The sequence below is a fragment of the Apium graveolens genome, chromosome 10 (genome assembly GCF_009905375.1).
Source record: "Apium graveolens cultivar Ventura chromosome 10, ASM990537v1, whole genome shotgun sequence".
Taxonomy (NCBI): Eukaryota; Viridiplantae; Streptophyta; class Magnoliopsida; order Apiales; family Apiaceae; genus Apium; species Apium graveolens.
The window spans coordinates 197,301,763-197,319,144 of NC_133656.1; the positions used below are offsets into that span (position 1 = coordinate 197,301,763).

The 17,382-nt window shown below is 34.1% G+C and overlaps 2 protein-coding genes across 3 annotated transcripts; both read right to left on the reverse strand.

The window, feature by feature from the left end:
- Positions 1–3,079: 3,079 nt before the first annotated feature.
- On the reverse strand, positions 3,080–4,524 carry LOC141690285 (uncharacterized). The gene has a single exon (XM_074494991.1). The coding sequence runs from the start codon at positions 4,438–4,440 to the stop codon at positions 3,295–3,297; it is 1,146 nt and encodes a 381-aa protein (XP_074351092.1). The 5' UTR covers positions 4,441–4,524; the 3' UTR covers positions 3,080–3,294.
- Positions 4,525–5,406: 882 nt separating this feature from the next.
- LOC141693322 (1-acyl-sn-glycerol-3-phosphate acyltransferase 2-like) lies at positions 5,407–14,701 on the reverse strand. 2 transcript variants are annotated; one of them, XM_074498385.1, is made up of 11 exons: positions 14,536–14,701; positions 13,772–13,894; positions 11,351–11,390; positions 11,165–11,238; positions 10,797–10,856; positions 9,689–9,766; positions 9,439–9,597; positions 8,682–8,807; positions 6,881–6,973; positions 5,936–6,022; positions 5,407–5,858 (listed from the first exon to the last, which is right to left on the reverse strand). In XM_074498385.1, the coding sequence occupies exons 1-11, from the start codon at positions 14,608–14,610 to the stop codon at positions 5,643–5,645; spliced, it is 1,131 nt and encodes a 376-aa protein (XP_074354486.1). In that variant the 5' UTR covers positions 14,611–14,701; the 3' UTR covers positions 5,407–5,642. The 2 variants fall into 2 exon arrangements, with proteins under 2 accessions (XP_074354486.1, XP_074354487.1); XM_074498386.1 differs by having other exon boundaries at positions 5,751–5,863.
- Positions 14,702–17,382: the final 2,681 nt, after the last annotated feature.

Here is a 17,382-nt window from a genome sequence, read left to right on the forward strand (position 1 = left end):
ATCAAAACTTCATGGAGCAAGTATAGATAGGAAAAATAAATCCGGTAATAATAATATATCAAAATCACCTTGTCAATTAAACAAATAATAGGAACGGAAGATATCAAAGCAATTAAAATAACTCCATTTTCATCCTAGGGAACAAATTTGGCTACACATGATAAAAAGATGAACAAAACAAATAACTAATTGGGTGTCTTGGATGTGTTTTGGGTGTTGGATGTCTAAAATACAAGAGGGGAAACCTACATATATAGGGAAAATATGAGGGCTTGGGATACAAGTAGGATTCTTAAAGTAAATCCTTCTTCTTCTCCGATAAGTATTCTATTTATCTTCCAATTCCCTTGACTTCTAGAATAGTCCACCTCCTTCCTTATATAGGGAAGTTTTGGGGTTCACCTTGGGAACCCGAGCAGCAATAAGATGAACATATTTTAATTCATGAGTGCATTCGAGATATGTTGTATAACTTCTGGGCATTCATATTGTTTGGAGGAAAAACACACACAAATATATGAGATTCAATTTACCAATACGAAGTACACATACAACATATATGACACGGAAAACCCGCGTCCCAACTTGTACTATTAATCTAAACAAATATCAATAATACATCATTACATAACACTTCAATGGTGTCCCAAAATGATACCTGATCCAACTAATGCTCAAGCATTTTCCAAACGATAACTAAAAGGACTACATCTCTTAAGCGTACATATATTGAAACATAATATGACTATGTGCATATAGTAATCACAAAACTTAGCTACGAAGATATAACTAATCTGATTATAATAATAATTATCTAACCATACAATTATTACACAATTCAATTATTATAATTGTCTACCCATACAATTATTATCTTGTCCATTTATGTCTTGTATTACTAAGCCCGTACCGCATATTGGGTTAAAACCCAACAATCCTCCCATTCAACCCAATACTTCATCAGATTGAACCATAACCATCAAAACATCAACGCCCGTTTGTTGATACCTCCCCTCGAACAAGAATCCCTTAATCTCGTTCTTTCAACTGTTAAGAATCACTAAACCCGTATAGTGACCTCCAAACTATCGTTATTTATCATAATGACATATCGATCCACATAATCACGTGCATCAACCATGAATCCTCCTTTCATCATTGAGTCAACCGATCCTTACTTTCACAATCCTTTGGCCTCTAGAGGAACATCATTAGTATCATCGAAAAGATTCACCTGGTTGATCAAGCCATTGAAACAATTGCGATGATCTCTTCCATCTTCTTCCATCTCAAATCCGAACAAATTGATCCATGTTGCAAGTCCACCGCCATACTGCATGTAACTTTGCCTATTCCCACGTTAGTAGGCTTCAAATCATCATCGTACTTCACCGTACTAATTGAATCTCGAACTTGTCTCCAATCCAATTGACCAGGAACCCGAAGCTAGACTCTCTATATCACTTGTTAGAAGGAACACCCACACATAGATACGAGATTTCATCTATTAATACGGAGTACACACATAACATATATGACACGAAAAACCCACGTTGTAATTTATATTATTAATCCAAACAATTATTTAATAATACATCAATACATAATTGAGTTTTCTATTAAATATCTACCAAACAATACCTAAAGCATACAATTTTTAGACAATTAAATTATGATAATAATAATTTACCCGATACAAATATTACTTGTATCACCAAGGTCGTAAATCAACAATGATGGGTACCAGCAGCTGCAGAATTGAACTTACAATGAACAGTTCAGTTCTAGATCTGTAAATGTAGCTCTTATATGTGTGTCTCTGGTAATTTACGGACACTCTGCTGCAGATGTATCCCATGTACCTTTTATCAATAAATTCAATTTTACTTGCCCTTAGATTTGGTCCTAAGAAAGTGAAGCATGTAAAGTGATCAATGAATTAAATTTTATAGTAGTTGGTTAAAGTTTATTCCTCATTTCAGCAATAAAATATATTATTATTAAGCACAAGTGGCATTGATCAAAGCTGACTATATACAACCTTCAATTCACCACACCGGCATAAATGTGAGCAACATTTTTGCATACAAGCCAGTCTCGGAGCAGAGATTGTAATTGCACGAGTTGTGCAATTCTGTACTGACTCAGGATCAAGCTTGGTGTTAACTTCAAGGACATGAGAACGTACACACTTCTTCAAGACGCAGAGGTCACTCCCATGGATGCTTAAAAGTGTGCTCCTGCAGATTAGTTCTCAGATTTGTGGCTGCATACTAACACAGGAACTGTATCACTCAGAGGGGATGTCTAGCTTCATTTCAAATGCAAACTGTGAACTAATCTCTAAAATAACAATCTTCAAATACATATATAGCTACCTACACATTACCTTTGATGATTATGTAAGAGTAAATGACTCCTTTTCATCCAACAGCAACGATAAGTATTGATATCATTACTTTCATCCATCAAGTTTCGAACGTTCCTGAATTTTCTTATCAATATCATATGCAAAGAGATCAAGGAAAAGGAGCGAGTATCTCTTTTCTTCTCTTTTGTTACATTACCTTAGTGTTCAATATACATTTCCTTAACCTTTGGGATCCTTGGGTATTTAAATGAGATTGAGAAAGTCTAGTACTTTATAATATATAAACATGGTTTAATATTTAGCAATTTTTATTGTATCACTAATTTTATCAATCAAAATGTCAGCGGGCTTCTGGAGAATACGAGCATTGAAGATATTCTTACAACAAGAAGTTCTATGATCATTATCCAGAAAGTCTGCAGCAGCAGAATCAAGTTTCCCCAACAAGAACGCCCCATGTAATTACCCTAGTAGAAGCCGCAAACAGAGTTGAAGACACAGAATTTGGTAAGTGTTAAAAGGTCTTCAGCGAATTAAAATGTACCTATCAACTCTATGTTATATTCAGGTGGGATGATTTACCCTTAGGCCTTATAATTTCAATATATAGCCTTTTGTTACATTCACATTTTTCTCTTCTTCTGGAGTTCTATACTTGGAAGTTGTGTGCATAAGTCATATTTAAACAACTGTGACATAATTCTACCATAATTAAGGCTCCGTTCAATGATTGTCATAAACTGACTTGATTAAGAAAAATAAATTTTTGGAAAATGATTTCGGGGAAATTTTAAGCAACATAATGGAATGTTAATCTCGTACATTTGTTGTGTCATGTCATAACAAGATTAAACTGTTTAGGCATCATGACTCCGTGTTGCAGAATTGTTCTTCAACCCAGTGGCAGTACTTAAGGTTTAGAGTTAAAGCGCGTTAGAAGGTATGGTGTAAAGGTGTGGAACAGAAGAAGATGGTGGCGGTGGTGATGCATATGAATAAGCTTTAGGAGGAGAAGGACATGGTGCATGAGGGTGATGCTGATGGTGGCGACGGTGATGTCTGTGGCGGTGATGGTGGCCATGGTGGTGGTTGTGATGGTGGGGCGGTGACGAAGGTGATGGAACTGAAGGAGGTGGTGGGGATGTGAAGGTGTAAGGGGCATTAGTTGGAGAAGGTGATGATGGCGTTGGGCATGAAATGACAGGAGGTGGTGGTGGTGGTGGTGTAAGGCATGCATTACTTGGAGGTGAAGCTGCTTGAGAAGGTGTTGGCGATGGAGAAGTTGATGGAGGGGACTTATAGATGGGAGGAGATGGAGGGGATGTCATGGGAGAGTTAGATGGTGAAGGTTGTGGCGAAGGAGAGGTGTTCATATGATGAGGCGGAGTAGGTGATGGAGAAGCTGATGGTGGAGAATTGTACACGTACGGGGAGGGAGAAGGAGATGGAGAAGCTGATGGTGGAGAATTGTACACGTACGGGGAAGGAGAAGGAGATGGAGAAGACGATGGAGGGGTTGGAGTATGTGGTGGAGGTGGTGATACATATGAATAAGGAGTTGGTGATGGTAAGTTATAAGGTGGAGGAGCACGTATTGGCAATTTTTTAGCAGGTGGTGGTGGAAAAGGGAATGGCAGAGGGGGTGAATATAGAGGAGGTGAAGGTGGTGGTGATAGTGGTGGAACCAAAGGTTGAGGAGCGAAAGGTGGAAATGAAAGTGTAGGTGGAGGGGGTACATATAATGGGGGAACACGAGCTCCTATTGGCGTTCCTGGCAATTCTTTAGTAGGAGGTGGTGAAAGAGATGGTGGCAGAGGAGGTAAGTATAATGGTGGACCGCCTATTGGTGATTCTTTAGTAGGTGGCGGTGAAAGAGGTGATACAGGAGGGGGGAAATATAATGGTGGTAGTAGTGGTGGAGGTGGTGTAGGTACGTAGTAGTAGGGTGGAGGAGATGCTGGTGGTGGTGGAGATACATAACCATAAGCTGGGGGAGCTGCAGCTGCATAACTAGATAACAGACATCCTGCAACTGCATAACATAGCAGAATTGCCCAAAATGTGGCCATTTTCTACTAGCTGTGTATGGTTTTCCTGTGTCAGAATTCACCAATTATATAGTGCTTATGGGTTAGGTGTGCACTAGTGCTACATCCCCGTAATATCAACCTAATGATTGTGAAAATACCCTAAAGAAATTAAACTCGAAATGCTTAAAACTTGTCAATCAATGATATCTGTTCCTTAAAATAAAATGCAGGTTCTGTAAATCTCCTATTAAGGCTTTTTTAATTTGTTTAACATGGATTTGAAATAGGTTGACATGAAACCAACAAACAAGTTTGTGGCCACAACTTTCCTTAGCACTCCAAATGGGAAATCATATCAATGGTGAGAAACCAGTCAAGAACTTGCATTTTCCAGGTTTTTATTGCCTTGTTAGGGTCCATTATCCAGTACGTTAAACACCAAATTACATATCATTTTAGAGGGATTACATGTGCTCTCAGAAAAGAAAATATCTATTTCAGCTGTGCATGTTTTCCCCCCTTTATAGCCAGCGCTGTGAGCAGAATCCAAAGTGACAAACATTAAGGAGGCGCTTGGATGCACCATGGGAATATGAATCGGGAATGAGAATGGAGGGTATGGGAATGGGAATCAAATGGAAACCAAGGGGTATGGTGGCTTTGATTTACCCACCAAGAGAAAATGGAGTTCCCATTCCCCACCACTAAATTGGTAATCCAAACACTATCATTTGGGTTTAAGGTTCCGATTCCCGATAACCGGACACATTAACCATCAACCAAACACCCCTAAAACCATTTTCAACCCAGCTTCGAAAATGTACCTCTGCACTAATTTATTTTGATGTGGAAGTTACCTAAAGATTTTGTAATCGATTGGAATTGCTCTTAAAAATCAACATTCTATTGCTTGCTGTTAAAATGTATGGTTTTCGGCATAGAGGTGGCGTATAAGTTCTAAAAGAATCTAATAAGTCAAGCATAAGTAACTTGAATGAATTAAGCATTGTACAGTACAATTTACTTGTTTGCCTTCTGGATCGACATTTTCTTTCATATTTTCACACATGTCATGGAAAATTAATTCTCTCCTTGTTCAAAACTTGAAATGTTTCTGATTTTTACAAAGGAAATAATCACTTGTGTCCGTGTCGTGCATTTCAAGGATCCTATAGATAAATTCTTTTGCCAATGGAATAATTTTTGAAGTTCTTGATTCCACTTAGCACCAGCAGAATGGCTCACTTGGGAAGAAGTGAAACTTTTAAAGAATTCGCTTGATTTACCATAGGAGGCGCAGAATATTCTGACCTGGTAGAATGAATGAGGATCTGCACTGAGAGCATAACGAGCGCTATAAAACCTACTAATAGTGCCAGTACTCCCCAAGAAAATGTACAGCATTGTACAAGTTTGACAGCACCAAATGTGAGAAGACAATACCAGAATATCACAACCTGTTCTTTACCTCAAGCGATTAGTGACATAGGGGCAAAACACAAGCTCACATAAATCATGACGTAAAAAAACTTACTAGCAAAGACTTTATTGGTCGGCCAATTTGTTGACGATCTTTGCCATTGAATGTATCCCTTCTAAGGTGTAGCTCCAATAAAGCATCCTGATAATTTGAAGAAAGTAAAAAAATGCAAATATTATGCTCAGTACCTGAATCAATCTTGCTGTAAGTTTACACTCATTCGCTGATGCAATGCTTAAATGACAAACTGAATCCAGCGTTTACACTCTCGAAGATAAGAAATCCAAAACATTCAATCTTTTACTTTTTTAAACATTAATCTATTTACCAATTTAAACTCTTAAACTGCCACCACTAAATCCCCCTCTTATTGAGTATTTAGCGACACAGCTTTATAATTTTCAATTTTGTAGAAATTTATTGGGTGAAAAACAACTGTCTAAATGTTGGATTCAATGTTTTATGCACATGTAGCATCTGGATCTAAAATGTAGCTTAGCCAAGGAAACAATTCAAGAAAACTTTCATATGCATGCATAATAATACTTGATTAACTATAATACGCAAAGCTCAAGTAATTTTGATATCTAATTTGTATTATATTACTTGATTAACTATATTTATATGCAAAGATTAAGGAATTTGGATATCAGTTTGTATTATTATGCTCAAGAATTTTTTTTTCACCTCCACCGTCTTCAATAAGCAAATAAAAGAATCGGGTTATGCACACTGTCCACAATTACATGCTACTCACTTTTTTAGGATAAAAGACCGTCCTATGGCCGTCATAACAGATCAGAAGGATTATAGTGAGGAGGAACTATCCTAATGAGCCATACTAGTCCTAGATCTACTCCAAATTACATCACTTACTTAAGAGTTGACCATGGCATCTATTTCATTCCTTGTTATATGTTAGAATATTTATCTGTTTTCAGTTTTAAGACATTAAAGCAAACAAAGGCTGTCCACAAATTAATGTTTAGTTGTTTGTACCTTTTCTACAAACATATCTTTGCACCATTGTGAAATGCCACCGTCAGTTACAGGTAATTCATCCATCAAATGTCGCTTAATGTGCACATGTACCTTAGAGCATCTTAAACACGTTAGAGTTAACGATCTAATTAAAAAGATAACCAAGTAGACATACACGTACAAATATAAACAAAAACCAAGTAGAGACTTGCAATAGTTTCCAGATATGCTGGTAGTCAAAAGGATAGGCAAAACATACTCATACAAATATTAAACAAAAAGAAACCAAGTAGCGTCTTGCAATAGTTTCCAGTTAGTAGCATGGTTTTACAAATAATCTTCTACACAAAACTATAAACTTATAAGCTTACTACTGGTGGCAGATTTTGTAGTAGGGCGCTTCATAAAAAGATCAGAATTTTTTCTAAATACACGTATATTTAAAAATTTTAAACAAAAATCATGATCTATAGATTGTAAAGTTTGAATAAAAAAATCATGATTTACTTTAAATAAGAGTTATCACCATTTCGACCCTCAAAATTTTCCCAAAAATACACGACAGCCCTCAGAGTAAACAAAATGTACTTCCACACCCTTAAAATTTGGCACTTGTACATTTCGATCCTTTTTCTTCTTTTTTTTCAATTTTTTTCCAAATTTTACCCTCGTACTTCCAATTTTGACCCTCAAAGTTTGCATGAAAATACTCATCAGCCTTCAAAATATTGTGTACTTATACATCAAGACCCTTATATCGATTTTTTCTCGTAGTGCTCACAAATTCAATTTGCCGATCTTTTGGATTAATATTAGATAATTAATACCAGAAAGGTAGTTATAGGTGGATGCATAATATTAATATAAAAAAAAATCATAGGACCACCACTGCAACAATCAATCAAGTAAATGAAGATATTTTCAAAACTCGTTATGCACTTGTCACCAAGGTAACCACTTCGAAATCGTACCCTAGATAATGGAGTCCATTACTGGTGCAAGCAGAGAAGAAAACAAAATTGAATCAAGTTCTTAATCATGTATTACAAACTTAGAGGTAAAATGGGGAAAAATATCTTGAAAGATAATGTCAAGGGTTGGGATGTACAACAGCCAAATTTTTGGGGCGTGGAAGTTTGTTTTTCTTACTTTGAGGGCTGATATGTATATTTGGAGAAATTTTGAGGGTTGAAATGTTAACCCTTTTAATAATCACAAAAATATAAATTTTAGATTTAGTTGAGTAATTTATAAATGATGTGCAACACTCTCTGCCAGTATTACCAAAGAGAATGTATCTTTGTACAGAAAACTATAGAACAAGCTGGATAGCATAGAGAATATTGCATCCTATCTAACAAAACAGGATGAAGAAATTTGATCTTGTTATGTTGATAATGCTTGCATAGATTTGTCATAGTAAAACAGCAGTTGTTTATGATTTATATTTTTTTTCAAGTTTCTGATAAAGGACAAAGGGAGCTTTTCGCTGGTCTGAGAAAGGACAAAGGGAGCTTTTCCACTGGTACACGTTATAGGAATTCGACTTCTACGGTTTATTATAGTTCATTTATGCATGCACCGACATGGAAATATAAAAAGGGCAAAGAACACAAAAAACTGAAGGTCAATTTGATGCTAGTACAAGAAAACCAAATTTATTGTGTCCAACAAACAGTACGCAAGTTATTGATTTAGCTGTGTGTGGGACATGGAGAAAGGAGCGCGGGGGGCAGGGGGGACGAAGAACCTTAAAATGTGAATTGCTAAGCTAAACGCAAATGCAGTGGCCAGTCACAAATATGTATTACTGGCTTACCACAAAAGATTGCCCACTAATAATTCTTGACATTGTAGGGCGTGGATCTCTTCTTGGAACAGCTATAGTGATATTATAAATTGCTGGGACAAATGAACGCAGGTTCTTCACTGCAGAGACAAAACCCTGAAATCAATACCACAATCAAAGTAAATATAGTAATGCTTAAACTGATGACAAAAACATGGCATTAGTATCAATTAGATAAATCTACTAATAGCATAAAATATGCTACTCCGAATCAATTGGAATGTACCAACCAAGTTTATTTCTAGTTGAATAAGGGAACACATGCCTTTTTAGGTCGAACAGAAAAGGTAAACTCCAGTTCTCAAGCATACTCCCTAAGAAAGCACTCTCTAGTTCACTTGGTCTTTTTAGTTTTAGAATTACAAAGAAGATGTAAAATTATGGTTTTAAAATTTACATTTAATGGTTAGTCAAGAAGTAAAGATCAGCAGTGCATGTCTCAGCACCCTTGTCTAAGACAAAAGCAAGCATAGGGATTCAAGTAAAAGTTATTGCGACTTCCAACTGGGGTATACTTTTTAAAAGGCAATCTTCATGAAGAACTTTAATTACCAAGTGAAGATATTTATTTAGAGCTAATAATGGCAGATATTGTAGCATACATAGAAATATCCCTCTAGTTTTAAAATAACCAGATTGAAACAAATTTAATAAATGCCCGTCTCTTTTTCTCTATAAATGCAAACAGATGCATGCAAGCAGAAAAGGTACACTTTAGGCAAACAACCTTTGTTCGAGGAATCAAAACATTCCTAGGTATAGGCAACCCTGCTGCAGAAGCATACTCTTGTGAGGCTTCAAGTTTGGCCTGTGTAAAGCGGGTTCCCTCAGGAAGAAGAGCCAGCCAAAAAGGCCTAGGAAAATGACGTAGTTGCCGGAGTCCTGACTGCAGTATGATAACCCCAAAAGAATATGATGTTTACCAATCAGTAAGTTCCATTCTACTTTTATGTAGGACAAGGGTTTTAACAGAACACCTTTAATATGTTCTCGTCACTGGCCCAATTTCTTTCCAGGAAAATATATTCAGAGAAGTACATTGACCAGCCCATAACCTGCATCACCGATACTAAATTATTCCCCTCTAAAATAAAATTTAAAAGCCCTCTTAACCCTATATATAACTAGGCGTGACTTTTAGTTTTTATTGAATGTACTAGTTTTGGAATAAGATAGTCCTCTATACTAAAATTTAAAGCCAGTAGAACCATGCACTATGACAGGCTGTTTTTGTGATTCAAACAATCTACACGAGTACAAGGGATATATATCTTTGATCCCGAATAAATCTGTTGGTGGATGTTAAAATTTTTCAAAACTTGGGGGGATCAGAAAATAGAACCACCAAAAACTCTATGTACACTGTACACAAACTAACTTTTCATAGCAAACAACCATTTTCTGAATTCTGAGTAATTTAACTTCATTTGGTATTCTTCTCATGATTAGGCCTTCGAGTACAATGATATTTGATACATTATCAAATTTCAATCGGACAGCATTACAACAACCAAAGTGAAAATTCAGTCAAAAAATTTAACTAAATACCATTTTTTACCGTTTCTTGTATTCATCCTTACCTAATGCTTGGACACTCATGAGGGATTTGGCTTTTTTTTAGTTTTTCACACACTTGACATGTAATTAACTACGTCAATGCAACCCTATATAGAATCATTTCTAGTTTCTTAAAATGAAATGCAAACACGTCACTTGGACTTCATATGGTAACAATTTGTACAAACATTTATATAGGGTTGGTGTAGCTATGTCCCCAACTCTGACATCATCCCTGGATATTGGGGGTAGATACTATAATTTACTCTTCCATCCCCTTCAAATCAAATGTATTTAGGCCTAAACTATTCAGTCATTAGTTAGTCCTTCGAAATAGTATATGGTTGCACGACAACATCAAAGAGTGTAAGAATATAATGTTACCAAAACTGAGAGATATATTACAGAAACTACATTTATATCTGGCTGTAGCTTCCTGTGATATTTCTCCTTTTTCTATTTTATTGATAATGATAAAAAAAATGTTGTTCAACTATCCTGATTAATTTTGAGAAAAGGGAAACTCACCGGGAGGTATTTTGATGATTTCTTGGCTACAGCCAATGCACTACCTAGGCAACCTGACCGCTGTCAGAAAAATCAGTATAAGTTTGTGAAGAAAGTATATATGAACAAGAAACACATTCACCGAAACTCTGATACTAAACTATCGATGCTGTAAATTTTTGCAATTCAGTATAAATTATCAACCAACTCGGGGAGAAGCAAGTCAGGTGATAATCAAACAGTTCACACGTAGCACCTCTTTTTGTTTTATGTTAGGGTAATGTCAAAGCATTTAAATTGAGCCTCATCTACACCACAATATTTTATTGCAATTTTCAAGTCCTAATTCACACAAACATAATGAAAACAATATCAAGAAAGATGTGCACCTGAGCTAGAATCCATCCAACCAGCCAGTCAATGTCGCTCCTATGATTAGAAATAACAAGTGCATGTTCTTTACCTAAAGATAATAATTATAAGTTCATATGAAAAATGATGTAGCAAGGTAATGCAATAAAATAAATATTTAAGTTCTTAATTAACCAACTAGAAAAACAACTAGGCATGCTCACCCATAAATTGTAAAGATTCAGAGTCCATAAACAGCTCAACCTGCAAGTTATAAGATATAGTTAGAAAGATGAACATTAGTCCAATAAAATTCCAATTCAGTAGGATCACAAGTCATCTATAGATCTCTAACATCTGTATTTCCAATCAAATGCGTTAGAAAGATTAAAAGTTGACACAACATTAAACCGTCAGATATCTTCTCTTTTAATAATAGTGGGACAAATCAACCCCTTTTTATTCTTCTTCATTTAAACTTCCCATGAAGTTTATTTTTCCATCAAATTTATTGTTCCTAGAACTACATCAGTATTTTAAATTAAAAAGTATCAGGATGAGAGCCTTCATATAAATCGAAGTATCAATTATCAATGGTTGGCCTCCCAATAATAGCCTGAACAATAAGCAATTGCTATTTGCATGATTTGGATTTTTCTGCTTGCAATCAGATCATTAGGTTTTATCAAATGAAGCAGCTGGTTGGAAAGAGATTCTAGTCTTGTGTGGTCTCTTCTTAAACACTGGTTAGGATGTATTTAAGTCCTAGAGCCCCCTATTTTCCTACTATTTGGTTTAGCATGAGCTCAGAAACAGCAAGCTTAGTCATATACTTTATTAATCTAATAAAAGCTTTAGTATTCTGGGAATTTATTAGTTCTGTCTTGTAATTTTTTTTGGCAACTTATCAAATATAACAAGCTAAAAGTGGTGATATAGTTTATATAGTTTATTTAATATCTTGGTGCAAACCGATAGAGGGGCAATGTAGCCATTCACACCGTATAGAATGTTGCTATAAACCCGTAACAACAAAACAGATATATAATCCTGCCAACTAAACACAAGCTAAAACTGACAGATAATGTAGGAGAACTAAAGACTGTCTTTTACTTTGACACTGTTTTATTATTATGTGAAAGAGAGGAGGTCCCAAAAAGCTGTGTTATATTAGTTTAAGGTTCTCGAATGAAATTCATGGTTTCGGTACTAACCTTTTAGCACTTATAACTTGCTAAAGTGTAGAATGCTAAATTATTCAATCATAAAGAGGTCGCCACTTTATGCAGAACCTTACAAGTGCTTGCTGGTCTTTTGCGTCCCTTCAGACATCAATGGTTTTCTTCTGATTCAGGTATATTTTGGAGTTACTTTCCTTTATTGAAAGGGATTTCCTGTCATGTAAGCCTCAAACCTTCTAACAGAAGGAACAAAATGATGCTTAAAAGCTGAAATCTGTTACATAAGTTCCCAATTGTTAAACCCTCACTCACAAATCCTTGCCTATATACCAATATGCCATTCAAAAATGTATAGTTATATACAAGCTATTCGCTGATTCCTGAAAATGTGAAGAATTCTCAAATATTGCCCCTACAACTGTGAAGTAAAAAAAACTCTATGGTTTTCCTGAGCGTAAATTTCAGCCAACCTAGGAAAAAGATTTTCCTTTAGGACAGCATAGCATTTCTTCTCAATTTCAAGAAACCAGGAATCCTAATAAACTGGTTTCTGTTATTATAACCAACAATCCCCTTTACTTTTACATTCAATAGTAACATAACATCTTTCACATACTACCTTACTATTGATATCATTAATATACAGGATCATGCACTTGACTTAGATCAACAAGCATTCCTTATAAATAACCCTAAGAATGGACTTAGTTGGATAAAATGATATAAGAGACAATGGAAGTGCACACTGTACTGAATACAGGTATTAAACCTAAAGCAAGAGAGTAACAACATCTGTTGGCAGCTTGGAGTATCCTTTAGCCTGAATCTTATATATGTATATGAAACATCTAAATATTACTACTGTTGAGGTAATCATATCCAGTAGGCAGTAACAGGGGTTTCAACAAAAGCAGGACATAAAGTATTCTCGGGCACAAGTAACTAAACATTGGATGCTGAGCAGATTGGATTACTGAAGCAGGGAACAAGGAAGTTCTGGTCCTTCATGTGTAGTAACAAGCAAGTACTTGTTCTAATAAAGAAGTTAAATTTTAACTTCATCACTGCTAGAATCTATCTACATATTAAACCAAGTCAAATCTGTTTTAAAAGATGTCCAAACACTCCACCATTTGTGTATCAGACAGTCATCAAGGGCCATAAAGCAGCCATTGGACCATAGACATAATTTTTAAATTTTCTACAACAATATCATTATTTGCTGAAAGACAATCCAAACGTTAAAAAAGTTATAAGTCCATTCTCTTCAGACCATTATTATGGAGCAAATAATATAAATTGAGTGCTGGAATTTCGAATGTGTTTGAAAAATCTTCAACTTCAAAGAAGAATGCAGAAAGACCATATGCATTGTGAAGCAACTTCCTTTAAATTGAGTGCCGATGTTTGCAATTTGTTTACAAATTTGATTCAATACAGATAGTGAAGCTAATAAACCAATACCTTCACATTTGCCCACCAGTCTGCAAGCCATATGACTTCCAACCACAACATCTCTGTGACGTATCTGTTCATTACTCTGTACAATCTCGTTGAGAATGGTCGAACAAGAATGAAGAATACTGCCTGAAAGGAAAAGTAAAGATACACACACATTAGTATGTTAACCAACTTAAGTACATGATCAAAAGTGCATCTGTCACTACCTCAATTAAGTTTAGAGTTATTTTAATGATCTAAGAAATCAATCTATAGGTCCTGAAAATATGATGTGTTCGAATTGTTCATCATAGCAAATCAAAAAGACATTACCAACTATATAATAACCTGTAAAGGTTAGTATATCAATATTTATAAATGGCAGACCGCTTGCAACATGTTAAATTGTTCTCCGACCGTCCCTATACCATTTACGATTTTAACTTGCGCAACAATTCATACATATACATTTATCGATCATTGTTTAATTCAACAAGTACATTATCCTGTTATCAAAACAATACCAACGAAATTTTTACAACTTGTCACTATTTTTTGTTTGACAACATCAATATAAAAAATTAGACTAGTTTTGTTGTTTTGAAGGTATATATTCTCCTGTTATTGGATTCTCAAAATCAAGAGTCTTTCGGAAATAGCCTAGTGTAACGAAACCAACAAAAACAAAAAGTAACTTTGTACAACATGAAAGACAATCACAAATTAAAGATATCGAATGGTGCATGTAATTTTAAACGAAAACAACATGAAAAACGACATGTGAATACCTGGATTAAGTTAACAATGAGGCCGGAAATAAGGAGCAGAAGTCCGAGAGGAAGAGCCATAAGAACGGGGGCCATAATCTATTTACACAAAATGATTGTGTAGAAAAAGATTTGTGAAGAAGAAGAAGAAAAAGAAGAAGAAGAGAAACTTAAATCATTGGAACAATATAAGTAGATTCATTTTTGTATATGAAATATTGAAATGTAAATAAAGTTATTTTTTATAAACTTGCCGCGCTTTGTGGTGGTTTGAGTTGGCGATTGGTTTTTGAGAAATATGTGGAAACCTATAGCTTTGAAGAAAATTATCTAGATTAGCACGTGCCCGGTTATATTATATTTTTTATATAAAAATATATTTTAAAATAGTTTAATCTCAATATATATTATATTTATATCATGTTATGATGCTGAGAAATAGAATAAAATTATAAATATAAACGCTTAAAAAAAGTATGACAAAAATAATACTCCCCTCGTCCCTTTCGATGGTTTACATTTTTTAGAGAGTATCCGACACACATTTTAAGGTGCATATAAAGTATAGTTCTGTAATTTTTTTTACAATTTTATTTTTATGTATAACAATTAAAACATTCGATTTTTATTCAAAAAAGAAAGTTGAAAAAATAAGTTACATAACTATATTTTTTATACAACTTAAAATGCGTGATGGACACTTTCTCAGAAATGTAAACAATTGAAAGAGACTGAGGGAGTAATATTTTTTATTACAATTTTTTAATTATTTATAAAAAAATATAATAAATTGATGAATATTTAATTAGTGGAAGAGAGAATTAGTGGAGATTTAAAAAACGAGGAGGGAGAAATGAGAAAAGGAGAGAGAGTGGATGTTATAAATGAAAGGGATACAATGAAAGTATAATTAACGGTCTTTCTAATGTGTGTCATTGGGCATACATTAATCACTAACTTCAATAAAAATGGACTTTTTTTATTGGTGGAATTGATGTGAATGCAGGGGGCCATTAATATTTATGATGTCAGGTATTTAATGAGAGTTTGACACATCAACAGGGATTACATGTACTCTCTTTTAATATATTGTTTCACCACAAGAAACGTGGACATTTCGATCAACTTAATTCTGACGAACAAAGTATGGTCGGAAAAGAGAGTTTTTAACCGATCATCGAAATTGGTCATAAATAATATTATAACCAACTGACAATGATAGCTTATGATACGAACCAACAGTGTTACCACATGATTTAATCATCAGAAATTATTTTTACATAAATTAAAATATTAATTCGGGACTGAACACTAGTTAGAATTATTGGCCAAATAATCGGTTGACTGCTAAAATCTCAAACCAAATAAATTTATTTTTTTTCTAAAAATTTTGCAATGTCATTAAAATATATAAATTTTGACGTCTATACGTTTGGATTGTTGAGGACTATTTTTAAAAAATAGAGAATAACAACTCGGGATGAAACATTAGCTAGAAGTATTGGTCAATTCAATACTTAAACGTTTAATTCTCAAACCAAATACAAATCAACTCTTTTATGAAACTTTTGGATATCTTTAAAATAAATAGATCTTGACATTTATACGACTGAATCTTCAAGAAGGATTATTTAAAAAATTGAAATAACATATTTTGACATTCTTAGGATCAGATCATCAAGAAATATTATTTCAAAAATTGAAATATCAATCCCAAATAAAACATTAGCTTGAAGTATCAGTTAAATCACTAGTTCGTTGTCAAAAAAATTAATAAAATGCAGTTATTGTTTTATGAAATTTTTAGAACATCACTAAAATACATAAATCTTGACATTTATATGGTCGGATCATTTAAAAATATTTTAAAAAAACTGAAATATTAATCGGAGACAAATCACTAGTTTGGTCCACTAGTTGATTACCAAAATCTCAAATCATATTAAATTTTATTTATTTTCGAAACTTTTTAAATATCATTAAAATATATATATCTTAACATATAGGAACACATTGAGAATTTAAGATTCCAACCTTTGTGAAATACGCTATGGCTAAGAGTATGTCCAATTGTATGTTATATTTTGTACTATAGCTCTAATGTAAGATAAAAATAAAAATAAAATTCATTTCAACGACGTTCTAGACTGTGTGCTAAAATAGCACATTTCCATAGTTTGTGAATATTTAGAACAAAATATAGTACTGTTCTATAATTGTCAACTCATCAAGAAGTGAAAATGGGGAAAATGAATAAATAGGTAATTAAAAGTGCGGAGTTCTTGAAATGTAGTTAAATTTGTATTTAAAACCGTAGTGTATTTGGAAATTATTTAAATTTGAAATAAAATAAAAAACAAATCAGCGCAGAGATTGTACTATTTTAATACAAAATATATTTTTTGTGCTAAATTGTAGCCATAGTTGCAATTATTTTTAACTCGGCTTTGCTCTAGGGTTTTAACTCAAATTTTTCATCTGATTAAATATTAATTGGCAAGCCCAGTAGTTCAGAAGATTTTAAATCGATTTTTCCAGGGTAATTTACGATAAGATATACAAAAGGGTAGGTTCTTATTTGGTTATTTCTCCACCTAAAGAGATAAGACCCATGGGAATTATAAAGTTTTTTGGTGGTGCTTTCATTAGTGCTGTTCATGAAGTCTCTTGCAGGTTTTAATTTTATCCCCATTTGGATTATTTGTATTTCTTCAATTTTAATTGATATATTCACTTCTTATGTGTTAATGCGCTAGTAAATTTCATGTTTTATTCAATTAGGCTATGGTTGATTGATTTGATATCATCCCCTAGGGATGACAATCAGGTCGGATCGGGTCGGGTATTGCAGAATCCATATCCAAACCC